The 19,324-nt window shown below is 43.6% G+C and overlaps 1 protein-coding gene across 2 annotated transcripts in view; it reads right to left on the reverse strand.

Moving 5' to 3' along the window:
• The window catches only part of ECPAS (Ecm29 proteasome adaptor and scaffold), a 790,558-nt gene that overhangs the window by 393,744 nt on the left and 377,490 nt on the right, over positions 1-19,324 (reverse strand). For both annotated transcript variants that reach the window (XM_069240017.1, XM_069240008.1), the window contains exon 25: positions 6,580-6,725. In XM_069240017.1, coding sequence (XP_069096118.1) covers positions 6,580-6,725 — 146 coding nt within the window. The remainder of the gene's footprint in view (positions 1-6,579; positions 6,726-19,324) is intronic.

Here is a 19,324-nt window from a genome sequence, read left to right on the forward strand (position 1 = left end):
ATTTGTAGCGATGTTAGATGGCCAATGGGCCGTGAAACCATTGGTAGGCAATGTGCCATATCTTAACTGCAGGTATAGAGCACGGGCATACGGAGGGATAGGGAGGTTCAGGAAAATCTCAGCCCAGGGTTCATGCTTAATTTGAAGAAAATCCATTGTTAACCTACCCGCCCTCTTTTGGTGCAGGGAATCTTCGTTAACTTTCTCCCAATATCTGTTCGTAACAAATCTCCTAGCCTTGTCAGGGATTTGATCCGGGTGATTCCAGTAATGGGGAAGACCCATTTTGTCCCAGGCAATTTTCATCTCTTTCAGCCAAGGGATTCTCTCCAATGCCTTAGGGGTGGCTATCAACTCTCTTATAGCCAGCCTATATGGTTCTAGTTCAGGAGATTTCCATAGACGAATCCAGTAGGAAAGGGGTCTTAAGGCCGCTATGGTTTTAATGCCATTTAAACCAAGGTCAAGCCTTAAAGGGGTCATTGGAGTGCCCGTACCTAGCCTGGACACCTGCCTAAGGAAGATATTTTCCTTAGTTTGCAGAATGTCCAGGTTTTTATGGGACCCCCAAAGTTCCGCTCCATATAGGGCTGCTGCTCTGATTTGAACATTATAAATCTCCGCAAGAATGTTCAGAGGGGGGCTCGGTGACTTTCTAGATCTGCGGACTAAGGCCCCACCTCTTTGGCTTATGATCAGAGCCCCTTTGTCAATGGCTGCCTTCCATTTGCCTGATGTAGATAATCTGAAACCCAAATAATCAAACTCTTCAACTTTCTCCAATGGGGTCGAATTCATCTCAATATTAGTACGCAGTCGTTTTTTAGAGGTAGTGAATATCATAAATTTAGTTTTCTTAATGTTTACATCTAAACCATAATCACTACAGTAAGCACAGAACTGGTTAATTAGGTGTTGAATTCCCATTGGCGATTTTGATAGTAGGATCGTATCATCTGCATAAAGCAGGCAGGGGATTTTTTTCCCACCTAGTTTTGGAGAATCATTTATGCAGTTTTCTAGGTAGTGGATGCAATTATTAATGTAGAGCAGAAAAAGAGTAGATGCCAAAACACAACCTTGTCTAACTCCTTTTTTGATAGCTACAGGGTCAGTCAGCTCGCCCCCTTGTCCACACCTGATTTGGGCAAAGGTATTTTGGTGCAACTGGGCTATGAGTTTCAGGAGGCCAAATGGCACTCCCATGTTTAATAATGTTGACCACAGCAGATTCCTGGGGATCAGGTCAAATGCGGCTCTTAGGTCTATAAAGACCACGTAAAGGTTACCCCCCCCCCAGGTCGACATTCTTCCATTTTATTGACATAAATCTTAGAGCTTGGTCAACTGTGCTCACAGCGGGTCTGAAACCCGCTTGTAAATCAGAAAGGGCTTCAGACTCAATAATCCATTCCTCAAGGTGGGACAGAAGATGTTTCGCATAAATGTTTTGGAAGTTATCGAGGAGACTAATTGGACGGTAGTTAGCCGGAATGTTTGGATTTCCTTTTTTGAAGATCGGTACAATTTCTGCCCCTTTCCAAGTAGATGGAACTGGAGCGCCTGCTGCAATAGTATTGCAGATAAAATTGAGGTAGGGAGCCCATATATCAGGTCTAGATTTATATAGATCACCTGGAATTTTATCTGGGCCAGGAGCCTTCCCCCATTTCAGGGAGTCTATTGCAGCTCTAGTTTCGGAAAGAGAAAAAGAAATTGGAATGATCTCTTGGTTTGTTGAATCATTGGGGGGCCACAGAGAAACTTCTGGTGGACCTCCATAAAGTTGCCCAAAATGCTCTACCCAAGTTGCTGAGAGGATTGTAGAGCCAGGCGCGGCTGAAGAGTCACTGTCATTATCAGCTATTAGTTTCCAAAACTTGGAAGTATTATTAGATGAGGCTGAAACCAGGATAGTGGCCCATCTGGCCTCCTCCCAACTTCTGCGTGCCTTTGAGCATTCCTTCTTATAAGCGGCCCTGGCTATTCTCAGCGTCGCAGCATGGCCTTCTTTAATTGCATCCAGGAGAGCTAGTTGTGCTGTTCTGCAGGAATTATTGAACCAAGGGGCATTGTGTTTTTTATTGGAGTTGTTAACAGTCTCTTTTGTGAAAAATTGTTTTAAAGATTGGAACAGATCAGTGTGGGCTGTAAGAAGGCTATCGCCCTCCTCGGACTCATCTAACCGGATCATACACTCCATATGATTCGCAAGCAAGCTGTAGATAGATGCTAAATGTTTAGGGGAGGAGATAACAGATTCCCATTTTAGATTGCGTCTATTATTGGTTAGGGCCAGTTGGGACACATTGGACCTAGAGTGAGGCACTATAAACAAAGGAAAAAGGCCTCTGGTTGATAGGATCAGGGGGTCGTGGTCGCTCACAGGCTGCTCATCTACCCTCATATCTACCATGTAACACCAAAGACGGATATCAAGAAGTATGTAGTGAATGCGACTGCTATGTTCTCCGCGCCTAAAAGTGGGTCGCAAAATAGCATCCGAGTGTGAGCGGCCATTACAGGCTCGGAGGCCATGAGCTAGTGCGATGTCAGCCAAAAAGCGTGCAGATTTGTTCAATCTTGGTTTTTTGTTGGAGACTAACTGGGGGATGCCCCAATGGGCATCCTCTTCTTTACAAATTCCTTGGACTAAAGGATTAGGTTCGAAGGTAACATTAAAATCTCCTCCAATTAAAACAAAAGAGGGGGAATTACTTTTAAGAACATAGTCCAAGTTTGACAGAACGTCAGACTCAAAGTGGGGACTCACATTCCTGTTATAGATATTAATTAAAAGGAGGTGTTTTTCTTCAGAAATCATTAACAATAGGGCTTGCAAGTCCGGGCAACCAGTGTCTAATTCTTCTATCTTGCACCTGAGAGAAATATTTAGCCACACAAGCAACCCTCCCGAAGGTCTCCCAGAAGATGACTTACGGGCCGGAACCCAAAAGCTTTTGAAACCGAGTCTATATTTGGGTTCTAATGCCCATGTTTCTTGAAAAAGACAAATCAAGTGATCATCAATAAGGTTACCCCAACCTGGGCTGTGTAATTTGCTTTCCAATCCAGCTATATTCCAGCTGAGCACCTTATCGAGATCCTCTGAGCATGAGGACCCAACTTTATTCTGGGCATATAGAATACTAGGGGGGGGGACTGTTAAGGACCATGGTGCTTCCCTCGGGTGGATTAAGATCAGAAGATTTCTCACTCTGAGTCTTTAAAACCTCGCTGGGTATATCCTCAATAGTGTTTGGATTTGATGGGTTGGCCATGCAGATGTGACCCAAGGTATAGGGAGCGTTTGACTGATTAGAAATGCATTCCTCAGATGCTTGGCATATTAAACTATTGGGTGAACCCGGGACAACAAAATCGGCCGAGATGTTAAGACCAATAGGGCAAATGGACTCAGCTTCGCAGTTAGACAATACCGCATCCTGAAAGGCATCTCCTAGTCAGTCTGCCTCGGAGAGAGAGGATAGAGGACGTCTAGAACCAATTACGGGGGTAGGCAGTGTGTGAGTAGCCGAGCCGGCCCCGTGTAATGGTGGTGATTGAGTACTCCAGGACGACATAGAAGGAGGATAGAACACTTGTAACCTGCAAAGAGAAGTTTTGCCAGATGTAGGGTAAAGTCTGTTGGCATTTAAAGAAAGTAGTTGGACAAGATCGGGGGAATTAAAATTAATGACGATACAATCCCCAAAACCGATCTTCGCTAGAGGGCCCACCCACCCTACCCTTCTCACCATCAGTATTGAAGATGACATGGAAAAAGCAAACCCCGCATTCACATGCAACCAGTGGATAACCTTATTTTTGAGTTCGGTGAAGGATTCAGAAAAATAAGGTTTGAGTTCAGGAACATTTGATATAATAAGAACATAAGGACATGATTCAGGTGGTAAATGAAGCACTTTGGGTTCTTGAGAGTCCCTACTCTTATTCTTCTTCTGGTATGCTGGCTGTGAGGATTCCCTAATGGGGGGGCCGTCTCCTGAATTAGTTGCTGGATTGTTCCATGAGGCGGTTCCTTTTAATAAGGGAGCTAAGGCCATATGGGGTTTGTTCGTCAGGATGCTGGGGGTTTTAGCAGAACTAGGCCAGACGTGATTTAGAAAAGGAGGAAAAGTTTTGGGAATTTGGCCAGTGTGACTAATGGCAACAGTAGAGTCATGATTAGGATGAATTTCTACAGGTAAAGAAATTGTTGGTAGCTGACTGCTCGTAAGACTTTCAAGTTTGTCCTCAATTATTTGAAGACGGTTGGAGATAGGAAGAAGTAGTTTAGAGAGCTCATCTCTTATGAGATCCCTAATAAACTCATTTGCATGGGAGTTATTGGTATTGTGTAAGGAGATTGATGCCATTTCATTAATAGAAGGTTGGGCCAGATTAGAGGGACTCAAGGTTCTAGATCGTTTATTTTTGAGGACAGGTTCCCTACGCTTCCTTTTCCCTTTGGTATTAGATTCAGTTAAAGTAAGGGAACCTTCTATTGGGGGACACTGGACCAATGAAGTTGGTGCGGCACAAATGGCAGGTGCAATTGGAGTATCATCTTGGATCTCTTGAGGAATTTTGGACGGAGAAGGGGAATGGATAATCGGGACAGACTGGAGCTCTAGTCGCGGGTGGGGCTGTGAGACTGGGCTATCATGGGCTGAGCTAATGGATGCAGAAGGAGGGGCAGCAAGACGACGTTGCACTAATTCTATTTCTCTTTCAAGTTCCCCAACGGCCTTTTGTAAAAAGCGGTCCAGGGTTTGGTTAGAGTGCAATTTCCCGTCCAACCCCCCCCCACGTCGTCGACCCATTTTGCTAAAAACCAGGGGCCTTAAATTTAGTGGGAGAATCAAGTAAAATCACAGCGGGGCGAGCAAAGGCAGGTTAATATTGGAAATTGACCATTAACTAGGTAGAGGCCTAGAGCTTTGGGGGAAAGCTACCCCACCGCAGTGTAAATAGGCTTGAGTTTGTCCTTCGGGCAGTCAAATGGAAAGTGGTTATCTGGGACCACAGTTTAAGGTAAATGTCAGGGGGGTGGCCCTGCCCTGCCTCTTCCTGGCAATGACGGGCAAGGACGGGCAAGGACGGGCAAGGACGGGCCCGCCCTTGGCCCGGGCTTCGCCCGGGCGCCGCCCGCGCGCGTCCCGCGGAGCGGGAGCGCTTACGTGTATTTAAAGGGCTCCTGCCCTGATTGAATGCAGCACACAGCTGCTGCCCACCTCCTCCTCCGCCTCGGCAAAGTTCCAGCGCGTCCCGCGGAGCGGGAGCGCTTACGTGTATTTAAAGGGCTCCTGCCCTGATTGAATGCAGCACACAGCTGCTGCCCACCTCCTCCTCCGCCTCGGCAAAGTTCCAGCGCGGAGCGGGAGCGGGAGCGCTTACGTGTATTTAAAGGGCTCCTGCCCTGATTGAATGCAGCACACAGCTGCTGCCCACCTCCTCCTCCGCCTCGGCAAAGTTCCAGCGCGTCCCGCGGAGCGGGAGCGCTTACGTGTATTTAAAGGGCTCCTGCCCTGATTGAATGCAGCACACAGCTGCTGCCCACCTCCTCCTCCGCCTCGGCAAAGTTCCAGCGCGTCCCGCGGAGCGGGAGCGCTTACGTGTATTTAAAGGGCTCCTGCCCTGATTGAATGCAGCACACAGCTGCTGCCCACCTCCTCCTCCGCCTCGGCAAAGTTCCAGCGCGTCCCCTTGCTAAGCAGTATATTCACAGTTCAATCTTGTTGGCCCCTAACCAATATAACTCGCATCTAAACACTTTGAAAGAACCAAACGCTACAGCAAGTGTTCACATTGACTCCAGTCACTGGGCTATAACAGTAGCTATTCTTTATACAAATGTGCATAAGAAGTGCAAAAGGATATTGATGGGCACACCCAAGAGGAAGGATAACGTACATGGAATTCGAGGGGAGACTACTTTAAAATCAGGGTTCACTGAGACACAGTTTAACATTTTGCTTCTGCATACTTTATTGTCTTTACATATAAGTATGCTTATCGAAATGCCTATTTTTCAAGGCTGCAGTTGTCATGATCCAATACTAAGTTGACTTATATAGTGTCAATCAGTGGCGTAGCGTGGGGGGTGCAGGGGGGGCCGGCCGCACCGGGCGCAACATCTTGGAAGAGACTAAATCCACGGGTTAGGGGGCGCAAATTACTTGCCTTGCCCCGGGTTAGGGGGCGCAAATTACTTGCCTTGCCCCAGGTGCTGACAACCCACGCTACGCCACTGGTGTCAATACAAGTCAACTGTGCCCACAGCCATCACTCTTGCTTTTCATAAACCTTATCAATCAGATGGACAGAAAAAATGGTGACTAAACAGGGTGAAATCCCATGTACAAACTTACCTCTGTATTTATATTGCTTCACACTGCCACAAAAGGACACCTAAGCTCTCATCAGTGACATCTACAGTAATGTGTTCTGCATCCTAGTATAGCACCTGGGATGTTTCTCTAAAGGACAAAAGTCTATAAGGAAAAAGAACCTACAAGAAATATTTATACTCCCCATTGACCAAAAAATTATACCTCACCAAGAGAAACATGTTACCTTTATTTCCTTATGTGTGCTAAGCCTCTTCACAACTGATAGAAGCCAGATGCAGGCAGCTTGCCTAACATGTGGATTGGCACTGACAATCTGTTTATGTAAGATTATATCCAGGACCCATGGCACCACATCATTCACCTTCATATCTAGTAGAGTGAAAAAACAAAAGACATCACATCATCTCCATAACTGAGATAAATAAAGCAAAGCAGAAAGTGGTAACTTTTCTCCCTGGAATTAGCCGGTGTCACATTCAATGTATTATATTTATTACAAATCTTTTCTGTCTTCTGCATCACTAAACACAAATACAACATGCAATATTGATGGTCTCATTTAACTTCAAATGTTGCTTCCAGCAGTTGCCTCCCAATTCAATATCCATGTAATAACCCTTAAGACTTAAGATATACGAGGCCAAAGAAATGCATTGATGCAGTAGGCAAGCACTTTGAACATTTATTCTGTTCAGAATTAGCTTCATTCCCTCACCTCCAAGTCATTCATTTTTGGGGAGTACATGTGGCCTTCTGGCCAGAGGTGCCTACTTTGGAACTGGGGAACCAGTTTCGAGTCCCAGAGTCAACTCAAAATCCTGCGATTGTGGGCAAAACACTCAAAACTTAAACTCACTGTTTCCTAATAAAAAACTTAGAATGTGATCTTGTGTATTGTGCAATATAGACTGCTGCCCATGCAAAGTACTCTAATGTCCCTGGGCCAAGTTTGTGTTATAAAAGAACTGTAAAAAATAAAACATATATAAACAAATACCGAAATATTGACCCTGTCGAAACAAAGCTGGTAAACTTAGAGTAATTAAATGTCTGAAACTCTATAAGAAGGAGAAAATAAACAAGTTACGTACCTTTGTTAATGCGGTTTATATATTGCATATTCTAACTAGCCGCAGATTCTTCACATTAGAATATTCCCCAGGCACCAGACTGGATCTGGAAACATTTTTCAATAGTGCTCCTGTGAGCTGCTAGGTGTGGCTCCGCCCTGGAAGTGACAGTGCAGAGATGCATGTAAGTTCCAATCCTGCGTCCTCCTAATTCACCTTCTACACTGTCAGACGTGAAGCGTGAATAATTGCAGGAACCAGTATGGTGAACGCTAACTTGGGACCTTTTTGATTGTAATGAAAATGGTCACCTGACAGAACAAAGAGGTGCGAGTGTGGTAAGGAATATGCAGTTAGGCAGAGAATCCACCAGAAAGAGCGTTACAAAACGTAAGAAACTTTTTCCTTCTGATGGATCCTTCTAACCATAGATGCCTCACCTTAGAGTAGACACCAAAGCAGTACCTACCAAAGGTGGCGGATGATCTTCGGAGTGGATTCTGACCACAAAGTCCAGCTGGACCGAGCAGAGGTCTGACTTTGTAAAAAGCAGCCATTGTTGCTACAGGGTCAGTATTTGGGTATTTGTTTATGTATGTTTTATTTTTTACAGTTGTTTATAACACAAACGTGGCCCAGGGTTTGTCTCGCCAGATCTGGCCAACAAGGGAACCGTGCTTCATTAACATGTCTACTAACACCCACGTTGCAGCCTAGAAGATGTCAAGGGCTGGCATTTGTGTACCAAAAGAGTCATAGTAGCCATAGCGCTGGTGAAAAGGGGCCCTGAGACTGTTGAGGGGCCCCTTCTTAGCCAGTGCGTAGCAGATGTTGATGCACCTGCAAAGGGTAGTCTTCTGCACAGCCTTCCTTTTCTTCAGCCCAAAGAACACCACAAAAAGCTGATAGACCACACGGTGTCCCCTTATATGATCAATGTAGGGCTTAAGGTGGTATCGGGGTCCTGATACTGGAAACTCTCCTCCTCTTTTGAGGGGTGTGAGGGAGCAAAAAACGGAAGCATGCTTACAGATTGCCCAAAGTGAAAAGGAGTCATACAGTTTAGCAAGAATGCTGCTCGAGTGCACAGCAAAAACATGTCCAGGAAAAAGGAGATGTAGTATGGCAATTGCACTGAAAGTGCGTAGAGTTCACTCACTTGACGAGTTGACATAATGGCAATGAGGAAGACAGTCTTGCAGTAAGCAACTATGCATCGGCTCGAAGGACTTACATATGAGAAATGTCAAGAGCAAATTGAAGTTCCATTACAGCACCTCAAACTGTTTGGGAGGGGACATGTGTGTCAACCCTTTAATAAGCCACATCCGAACAGGTAATTTAAGCAAGGGCAGTTGGTCAAATAAACATTGAAATGCCCAACATATAGCCTTCAATACTGTCTACTGCCAGGCCTCGCTGGGCTAAGGATAAAACAAATAAAAACGTGCAACAGCTTTGCTTGTGAATGGTCAATCTTATGATCGCCAAGCCAAAAATTTGTTCCAGTGTCTGGCACAAATGGATTTTGTGGAAGGGTAACTGGTGGCAATGACATCAACCATCTCAGGTGGCAGATAAAACTGTTAGTTGCCGCAGCTCAATCTCTATGCAGGTAGGTGTAGATTGTGCACATTCAAGTGGAGCACCCTATCCTTCTACTGCAACACAAGCCCCTCCTGCCTGATCAGAAAACAGATTCTTATGACCAGAAGTTTTGGGTACCTCACAATCCTGACCCATTTGGAAGCCATCAAGGTGACTTTGTGCCAGCCATTCTTGATCTTTTTCAGAACCAGTAGCAGGAGAAACAGAGGCAGGAAAGCATGCAGCAGTCCTCTATTCAATTCTAGCTGGATGCATATCTTAATTGTGGATAACTCAGCTGTCAAAATGTTCAAGACTGCTTGTTCTAGATGGTGGCAAAAAGATCTAGCCAGTTTTCTCCCCACTGCTGGAAGATGCCCTTTGCCACCTTGGGATGCAGACTGTGTGCTTGACATGTCCGCTGGTCTGCGTGGACATTCAGGAACCCTGCCAGGGAGTTCAAGACCAGGAAAATGCCCTGGCCCTCCAACAAACTCTAGAAGCGCAGAGACTCTTGAAACTAGGACCCTCTCCGCTCTATTTTCTGGAATACCACATGGCAGTGATGTAGTCTGTGAAAACCTGCACAAGCCTTCATGGGAAGGCAGGAAGGCCTTCACAGGAAGAGAAATCTCACATAACTTCAACAAACTGATGTGGAGCTCAGCTTCTGTTGGAGATCAAAGTCCTCTATTCTGCACCTCCTCCAGATGGCCATCCTTTGTAGGTGGTTGGGAAAGGAGAGGGGCCTGCCACTGAATCAATTTCATTTGAACAACCACCACTGCAGGTTATGAGCCACCCCCTTCAAAATCTGGATGACATACATCAGATTTCCTTTATGCTGGGTCCATTGGTACTTCAGATTCCATTGTGGAGCCTTCATGTGGAGCCTTCATGTGCTACCTGGTGTAGCTGACAAGGAGATTGCAGATGGCTAGAAGGCCAAGAAACTCAGAGCTGCTCTACTGTGATCCAGGATTGGGCACAAACATTGGGATCACAGCCATAATATCATGAACTTACTGAGGAGGACAGAAGGCCCACAACAGCACGCTGTCCAAGACAGCTTCAATGAATGGAGGCATCTGCAAAGGAGTCAGTTGTGACTTTGCTTCATTGATAGTGAAGAACAAGTTACTTACCTTCGGTAACGCTTTTTCTGGTGGATACAATAGCTACCTGTGGATTCCTCACCTTATGAATTCATCCTTGCGCCAGCATCCGACGGAAAGTTCTCTTCCCAGCTCTCGACGTCGACGAGGACGTCACAATTGCACGGCTCCACGCGACTCCGTCTGACGTCACTGTGCCAATAAGAGGTCCTCGTCGGCGTGCGGACGTCAGTTTCACCCATTTTTTACGTGCCTTTGAGGCGAACAGGTGGAAACCGACTTACACAATAAATCCAATAAATACATATAGACATAAAACCTTCATGATGCAACATAATGAAAAACCATAATATATATATATAGGTAGAATCTACACATTTGCTTGCAAATTAACACACTCAGAGCACAAGATAAAATCGCGATGACGGATAGTCCCAATGTAACAACTAATTCAGTAGAAGACAGTTCTGACTTAAGCTCATCAGCTGATGAAGCCTCTGCAAATAAACTGGATTTTCATGGGGAAATGAGACTATTGCAATCAATCACGCCACAACCAAACAGGGGCAGAGGACGAAGTCGAGGAGGTTCAAGACGCGGAGGGGGAAGAGGCAGAAATCACAAATATCAAGACTAGAGGGGACTTTTCAATCTGATAATCCCAATATTATTGTGAATATTTCCAAAGTACAAATAACCTTGAATCAAGAACGTATTTTAAATTTAGGGTTAAGTTTTTGTCCTGATAATCATTGGGATTATGTTGATACCAGAATAGAATTGTATAAATATACACGCAAGTTGCGGTTGTTGAAACATTTTTCTAAGAAAGCGAAGGTTATTACATCTGGTTCCAACACAAGTGTAGACACTCCTTCTGGGTTTCATATTAATGAAGTGCCTGACTTAGTAGAAATTGGGAAGTTGAGTTGTCCAGATGATGTTAGTAATGGTACAGGTGAAGACTATAACATTTTAACTGATATGGGATTTGTTACAAATCAGACTATTGCCAGTATGTTAAAACCCTCCAGTAGATTCAATCCTCAATTACCGACGGGTAATATGATTGATATGTTCTATGAATTGGTTGTTGATGATATTGATCATTTTCGGAATCATTGGAAAAGTATGAAAACGAAAAAAGCTCAGAGAGTTAATTTCTCAGCCTCAGATTGGAAAGATCTAAATGAGCTCAAATCCAATAATACCATTGTCATCAAACCCTCCGATAAAGGAGGGAATATTGTAATCATGGATATTAATAGCTATATGAAGGAAGCTAACCATCAACTGTCCAACAAACAGCATTATCAAAAACTAACCATAAATCCTACCAATGAATATCAAACTATCTACTGGGAGATGCTTGATAGCTGGCACACTGATGATTTAATTGACCAAAGTGAATACCTTTATCTCAAAGTCATGTTTCCTAGAACTCCCTGTATCTATTTTCTACCAAACATTCATAAAAATGTAAAACATCCCCCTGGTCGACCTATAGTTAGTATGAATTCATCTCTATTAGAAAATACTTCCCGCTTTTTGGAACTCTTCCTATGTCCTTTTGTCACTGAATTACCCTCTTATCTTCGAGACACCAATGATTTTCTAGCTAAGATTCACAATGTTCCATGGCAATCCAATTATTTATTGGTAACCATGGATGTGACTGCACTCTATACCTCCATCAAACATGAGTATGGTATTCAAGCATGTTGTCATTTTTTGGGTACTCGGAAAATTGAATTCCTTCAACACACCAACATGCTAGTTAGCATGTTAAGATTCTGTCTCACCCACAATGCCTTTCTATTTGATAATCAATATTATCTGCAAAAACAAGGGACTGCAATGTGAGCTTCATTTGCTCCCACGTATGCTAACCTTTATATGGGCTAGTGGGAGAAGGAGATAGCTTGGTCTGACTCCAATAGTAAATATATGGAACAAGTGATACTATGGGTCAGATATATTGATGATCTTTTTCCTATTTGGGATGGTGATGAAGGTTCCCTCAAACAATATGTCAGCATTTTGAACAACAATGAGTTTAACATTCATTTAGATTTAAAATATAGTGCCCAAACTATAGAATTTCTTGATGTCCAGATTTCTGTACAAAAGGATGGTTTACAGACAACCATCTTCCGCAAACCAACAGCCTGCAACTCTATCCTGCATGGTAATAGCGGCCATCCAAAAGCTTTGAAATGGAGCATTCCATATAGTCAATTCCTACGGGCTCGTAGAATTTGTTCTAACGATGAATGCTTCAATACTGAAATTGTTACTATGACTCAGAGATTTCTGGAGAGAGGGTACCCCTTGAAGATTCTCAAAGATGCCCATTTGAGGGTCTTGAGTATGTCCAGAGAAAAACTGCTCTTCAAATCTGGTAGTATCAATAATCAAGATCAAAATGAGGGATCGTCACCTAGATTGTTTCTGGAATTAAATTCCCAACATTCACATTTAAATAACATCATACAAAAAAATTGGCATGTTTTGAGACATGATTCTGCCATAAAGGACAGTATAGGTCCTCATCCACATATTACATATCGTAAAACTCAATCATTGGGTGACCATCTCACCAGAAGCTTATTTCAGAGTCCCAAAGCTAATGTTTCTTGGCTAGCTAAGAAAAGTCTGGGCTTTTGGAAGTGTGGACATTGTAAATCCTGTTTATATGCACAAAATACCCACACGTATACTACCTTTGAAGGGAACATTTGTGACATAATAGACCGTATCACATGCGAAACTGAACACGTTGTATATGTCATTGAATGTGGTTGTCACAAAAAATATGTAGGCAGTACCATTCACAAATTAAAAGTCAGGTTCTTACAACATCTCAGAGCTATTAAGAATCATGATCCATCTTACCCCTTAGCTAAACATTTTTGGGATGTACATGAAGGTAATTGCAGCTCTTTAATATTCTATGGTATTAAAACCATTGCTGCCCATCCCCGGGGAGGGAACAGAACTGCGCACTTGAGACAAATTGAGTCGAAAATGATTTTACTTCTAGGCACAGAACACCCCTGGGGTCACAATTTGGACGCAGAGCTTCATGTCCATCTATGAGACTTTTGATTTCTTTTTATATATATATATATTTTTACATATATATTTTTTCTAGTAGAAAATATGAAATTCATTTGATTTTTTAAATATTGCTTTTTAGGATCCTTTATTGGTCTATGACATTTCCGGACTGTAATTTAGTTTATTTTTGTTATTTTAATCTTTATATATTAATTCACTTTAGGGTGTTACACTCATCTAATTTATCTTTATACTGTAATATATGCCCCTGGGGGAGGCTAGCGGTGTGTATATATATTTTCCTGTTGCTGAATTTGTTGGGTTTGTTTGCAATTTTCTAATTAATGATAGGTCTGCCAATGATATGGATATATTAACTTTTTTCCATTTTAGAATATATTAATATTCGGAGGATTAGGATTAATTTAATGAATTGTATTATGATCTATTTAAAATGAAATTTGATATTGTTATTAATAGTAATGGAGATATTTATATAAATTGTACAGAATTTTGGTTATTAACATCTATTTATATATTTATCCGTCCTGGACATGACTTTTATTGATATCTCCCTCTTAGAATTGATTGAATGTATTTTATCTATTTAGTCACCTATTTATAGCTTGTATATAGATTGAATATATTGTAATTAATTGACAGTATATATATTTATTTATTTATATATCAGGCTTTTAAAACTACTAGGTAAAAAATGGATATGTTGATATTAAGAGTAAAAAGGAAGAGATAAAGAGAAAAAAACCTCATATATAGGATATTCCTTTCCTTGTATTTAACAATCATCAATTGTGATTATTATTACTTTTTCATGTATTTATAGGCGACCAGACCATATACGTGATATTGCAGTACAACATGAAAGAAATATATAATGTCATATTTGAAGTCCTTATCCCAATCAGAGCACAGGATTAGCAGTCTTTTATTTTCAAACTTAGAATTGCCACGTTACAAAATGGCCGCTCTGTTTGTACTTCTCTTGAGTCATGCAGTTAACAACAAAGAAGGACTATATGGTTTAAATAGTTGAGTGTTAAAATGGTTGCCAATGTCCTGTTGAAGGCTTCGGCCGAAACGCGTAGACATTTGGTTGGGACAGCGTGTGTTTGTTTGCTTATGGTGGGCACATTATTGATTTTCTTTTTGTGCCTGTGTACCACTTTTTGCGGGTCGATTTTACCTGCATTTAAATTCTTTTCAATAAATAGCAGCCGATGAAATTACTCATTAGTGGTCTTTCACTATTTTTACGAGCTTGTCTTTGGATGATGTGCAGCCCTTGGTGTGCGATTACAATGCACCAGTTCTCTTGAATATTTATATATATATATATATATATCTATATATATATATATATATGGAAAATGTCACTTACCCAGTGTACATCTGTTCGTGGCATTAGTCGCTGCAGATTCACATGCTGTGCACATCCCGCCATCTGGTGTTGGGCTCGGAGTGTTACAAGTTGTTTTTCTTCGAAGAAGTCTTTTCGAGTCACAAGACCGAGGGACTCCTCCCATTTCGACTCCATTGCGCATGGGCGTCGACTCCATCTTAGATTGTTTTCCCCGCAGAGGGTGAGGTAGGAGTTGTGTATGCTAGTAATAGTGCCCATGCAATGGAGTGAATACGTATGTACATAATGTAGTTTAAAGTAATATATTTACAAATTTACAAATGTTCAAGATCAACTTCTAAACGGCTACAGGCTCCTGGGGAGGCGGGTGGGCGCATGTGAATCTGCAGCGACTAATGCCACGAACAGATGTACACTGGGTAAGTGACATTTTCCGTTCGATGGCATGTGTAGCTGCAGATACACATGCTGTGCATAGACTAGTAAGCAGTTATCTCCCCAAAAGCGGTGGTTCAGCCTGTAGGAGTTGAAGTTGTTTGAAATAATGTTCGTAGTACAGCTTGACCTACTGTGGCCTGTTGTGCAGTTAACACATCTACACAGTAGTGTTTGGTAAATGTATGAGGTGTAGACCATGTTGCTGCCTTACATATTTCGTTCATTGGAATATTTCCTAGAAAGGCCATGGTAGCACCTTTCTTTCTGGTTGAGTGTGCCTTTGGTGTAATAGGCAGCTCTCTCTTTGCTTTAAGATAGCAGGTTTGAATACACTTAACTATCCATCTAGCAATGCCTTGTTTAGAAATTGGATTCCCTGTAGGAGGTTTTTGGAAAACAATAAATAGTTGTTTTGTTTTTCGAATTAGTTTTGTTCTGTCAATGTAGTACATTAGCGCTCTTTTGATGTCTAATGTATGCAGTGCTCTTTCAGCTACAGAATCTGGCTGTGGGAAGAACACTGGTAATTCTACCGTTTGATTCAAGTGGAACGGTGAGATCACTTTTGGTAAAAATTTTGGATTTGTCCGTAGAACTACTTTATGCTTGTGTATTTGAATAAATGGTTTTTGTATGGTAAATGCTTGAATTTCACTCACTCTTCTTAGAGATGTGATGGCGATCAAAAATGCAACTTTCCATGTTAAGTATTGCATTTCACAAGAGTGCATGGGCTCAAAAGGTGGACCCATGAGTCGTGTTAAGACAATGTTGAGGTTCCATGAAGGAACTGGTGGTGTTCGTGTGGTATAATTTTTTTTAGGCCTTCCATAAATGCTTTTATGACTGGTATCCTAAATAATGAAGTTGAGTGCGTAATTTGCAGGTAGGCTGAAATTGCGGTAAGATGTATCTTTATTGAAGAGAAAGCTAGCTTTGACTTTTGCAATTGTAGTAAGTATCTGTAAGGAAATGCCTCCTTGGCATGGTTGCCCCCTGACTTTTTGCCTTTGCTGATGCTATGTTTACAATTGAAAGTGTGCTGAGGCCTGCTAACCAGGCCCCAGCACCAGTGTTCTTTCCCTAACCTGTACTTTTGTATCCACAATTGGCAGACCCTGGCATCCAGATAGGTCCCTTGTAACTGGTACTTCTAGTACCAAGGGCCCTGATGCCAAGGAAGGTCTCTAAGGGCTGCAGCATGTCTTATGCCACCCTGGAGACCTCTCACTCAGCACAGACACACTGCTTGCCAGCTTGTGTGTGCTAGTGAGGACAAAACGAGTAAGTCGACATGGCACTCCCCTCAGGGTGCCATGCCAGCCTCTCACTGCCTATGCAGTATAGGTAAGACACCCCTCTAGCAGGCCTTACAGCCCTAAGGCAGGGTGCACTATACCATAGGTGAGGGTACCAGTGCATGAGCATGGTACCCCTACAGTGTCTAAACAAAACCTTAGACATTGTAAGTGCAGGGTAGCCATCAGAGTATATGGTCTGGGAGTCTGTCAAACACGAACTCCACAGCACCATAATGGCTACACTGAAAACTGGGAAGTTTGGTATCAAACTTCTCAGCACAATAAATGCACACTGATGCCAGTGTACATTTTATTGTAAAATACACCACAGAGGGCACCTTAGAGGTGCCCCCTGAAACTTAACCGACTATCTGTGTAGGCTGACTAGTTTTAGCAGCCTGCCACAAACCGAGACATGTTGCTGGCCCCATGGGGAGAGTGCCTTTGTCACTCTGAGGCCAGTAACAAAGCCTGCACTGGGTGGAGATGCTAACACCTCTCCCAGGCAGGAATTGTCACACCTGGCGGTGAGCCTCAAAGGCTCACCTCCTTTGTGCCAACCCAGCAGGACACTCCAGCTAGTGGAGTTGCCCGCCCCCTCCGGCCAGGCCCCACTTTTGGCGGCAAGGCCGGAGAAAATAATGAGAATAACAAGGAGGAGTCACTGGCCAGTCAGGACAGCCCCTAAGGTGTCCTGAGCTGAGGTGACTCTAACTTTTAGAAATCCTCCATCTTGCAGATGGAGGATTCCCCCAATAGGGTTAGGATTGTGACCCCCTCCCCTTGGGAGGAGGCACAAAGAGGGTGTACCCACCCTCAGGGCTAGTAGCCATTGGCTACTAACCCCCCAGACCTAAACACGCCCTTAAATTTAGTATTTAAGGGCTACCCTGAACCCTAGAAAATTAGATTCCTGCAACGACAAGAAGAAGGACTGCCTAGCTGAAAACCCCTGCAGAGGAAGACCAGAAGACGACAACTGCCTTGGCTCCAGAAACTCACCGGCCTGTCTCCTGCCTTCCAAAGATCCTGCTCCAGCGACGCCTTCCGAAGGGACCAGCGACCTCGACATCCTCTGAGGACTGCCCCTGCTTCGAAAAGACAAGAAACTCCCGAGGACAGCGGACCTGCTCCAAGAAAAGCTGCAACTTTGTTTCCAGCAACTTTAAAGATCCCTGCAAGCTCCCCGCAAGAAGCGTGAGACTTGCAACACTGCACCCGGCGACCCCGACTCGGCTGGTGGCGATCCAACACCTCAGGAGGGACCCCAGGACTACTCTAAGACTGTGAGTACAAAAACCTGTCCCCCCTGAGCCCCCACAGCGCCGCCTGCAGAGGGAATCCCGAGGCTTCCCCTGACCGCGACTCTTTGAACCTAAAGTCCCGACGCCTGGGAGAGACCCTGCACCCGCAGCCCCCAGGACCTGAAGGACCGGACTTTCACTGGAGAAGTGACCCCCAGGAGTCCCTCTCCCTTGCCCAAGTGGAGGTTTCCCCGAGGAATTCCCCCCTTGCCTGCCTGCAGCGCTGAAGAGATCCCGAGATCTCCCATTGACTTCCACTATAAACCCGACGCTTGGTTCTACACTGCACCCGGCCGCCCCCGCGCTGCTGAGGGTGAAATTTCTGTGTGGACTTGTGTCCCCCCCGGTGCCCTACAAAACCCCCCTGGTCTGCCCTCCGAAGACGCGGGTACTTACCTGCAAACAGACCGGAACCGGGGCACCCCCTTCTCTCCATTCTAGCCTATGTGTTTTGGGCACCACTTTGAACTCTGCACCTGACCGGCCCTGAACTGCTGGTGTGGTGACTTTGGGGTTGCTCTGAACCCCCAACGGTGGGCTACCTTGGACCAAGAACTGAACCCTGTAAGTGTCCTACTTACCTGGTAAAACTAACAAAAACTTACCTCCCCCAGGAACTGTGAAAATTGCACTAAGTGTCCACTTTTGAAACAGCTATTTGTCAATAACTTGAAAAGTATACATGCAATTTTGATGATTTGAAGTTCCTAAAGTACTTACCTGCAATACCTTTCGAATGAGATATTACATGTGGAATTTGAACCTGTGGTTCTTAAAATAAACTAAGAAAAGATATTTTTCTATACAAAAACCTATTGGCTGGATTTGTCTCTGAGTGTGTGTACCTCATTTATTGTCTATGTGTATGTACAACAAATGCTTAACACTACTCCTTGGATAAGCCTACTGCTCGACCACACTACCACAAAATAGAGCATTAGTATTATCTATTTTTACCACTATTTTACCTCTAAGGGGAACCCTTGGACTCTGTGCATGCTATTCCTTACTTTGAAATAGCACATACAGAGCCAACTTCCTACATTGGTGGATCAGCGGTGGGGTACAAGACTTTGCATTTGCTGGACTACTCAGCCAATACCTGATCACACGACAAATTCCAAAATTGTCATTAGAAATTGATTTTTGCAATTTGAAAAGTTTTCTAAATTCTTAAAAGACCTGCTAGGGCCTTGTGTTAGATCCTGTTTAGCATTTCTTTTAGAGTTTAAAAGTTTGGTAAAAGTTTGAATTAGATTCTAGAACCAGTTTTAGTTTCTTAAAAAGTATTCCAACTTTTAGAAGCATAATGTCTAGCACAGATGTGAATGTGGTGGAACTCGACACCACACCTTACCTCCATCTACAGATGAGAGAGCTAAGGTCACTCTGTAAACTAAAGAAAATAGCAATGGGCCCCAAACCTACCAAAGTACAGCTCCAGGAGCTTTTGGCAGAGTTTGAAAAGGCCAACCCCTCTGAGGATGGCAACTCAGAGGATGAAGATAGTGACTTGGAGGGAAATTCCCCCCCTCCAGTCCTACTTAGGGAGAGCAGGGCTTCTCAAGCCCTGACTCCACAAATAATAGTCAGAGATGCTGGTTCCCTCACAGGAGGGACCAACAACTCTGAAATCACTGAGGATAACCCCAGTGAAGAGGACATCCAGTTAGCCAGGATGGCCAAAAGATTGGCTTTGGAAAGACAGATCC

This window comes from Pleurodeles waltl, chromosome 1_2 (genome assembly GCF_031143425.1).
Source record: "Pleurodeles waltl isolate 20211129_DDA chromosome 1_2, aPleWal1.hap1.20221129, whole genome shotgun sequence".
NCBI classification, from domain to species: Eukaryota; Metazoa; Chordata; class Amphibia; order Caudata; family Salamandridae; genus Pleurodeles; species Pleurodeles waltl.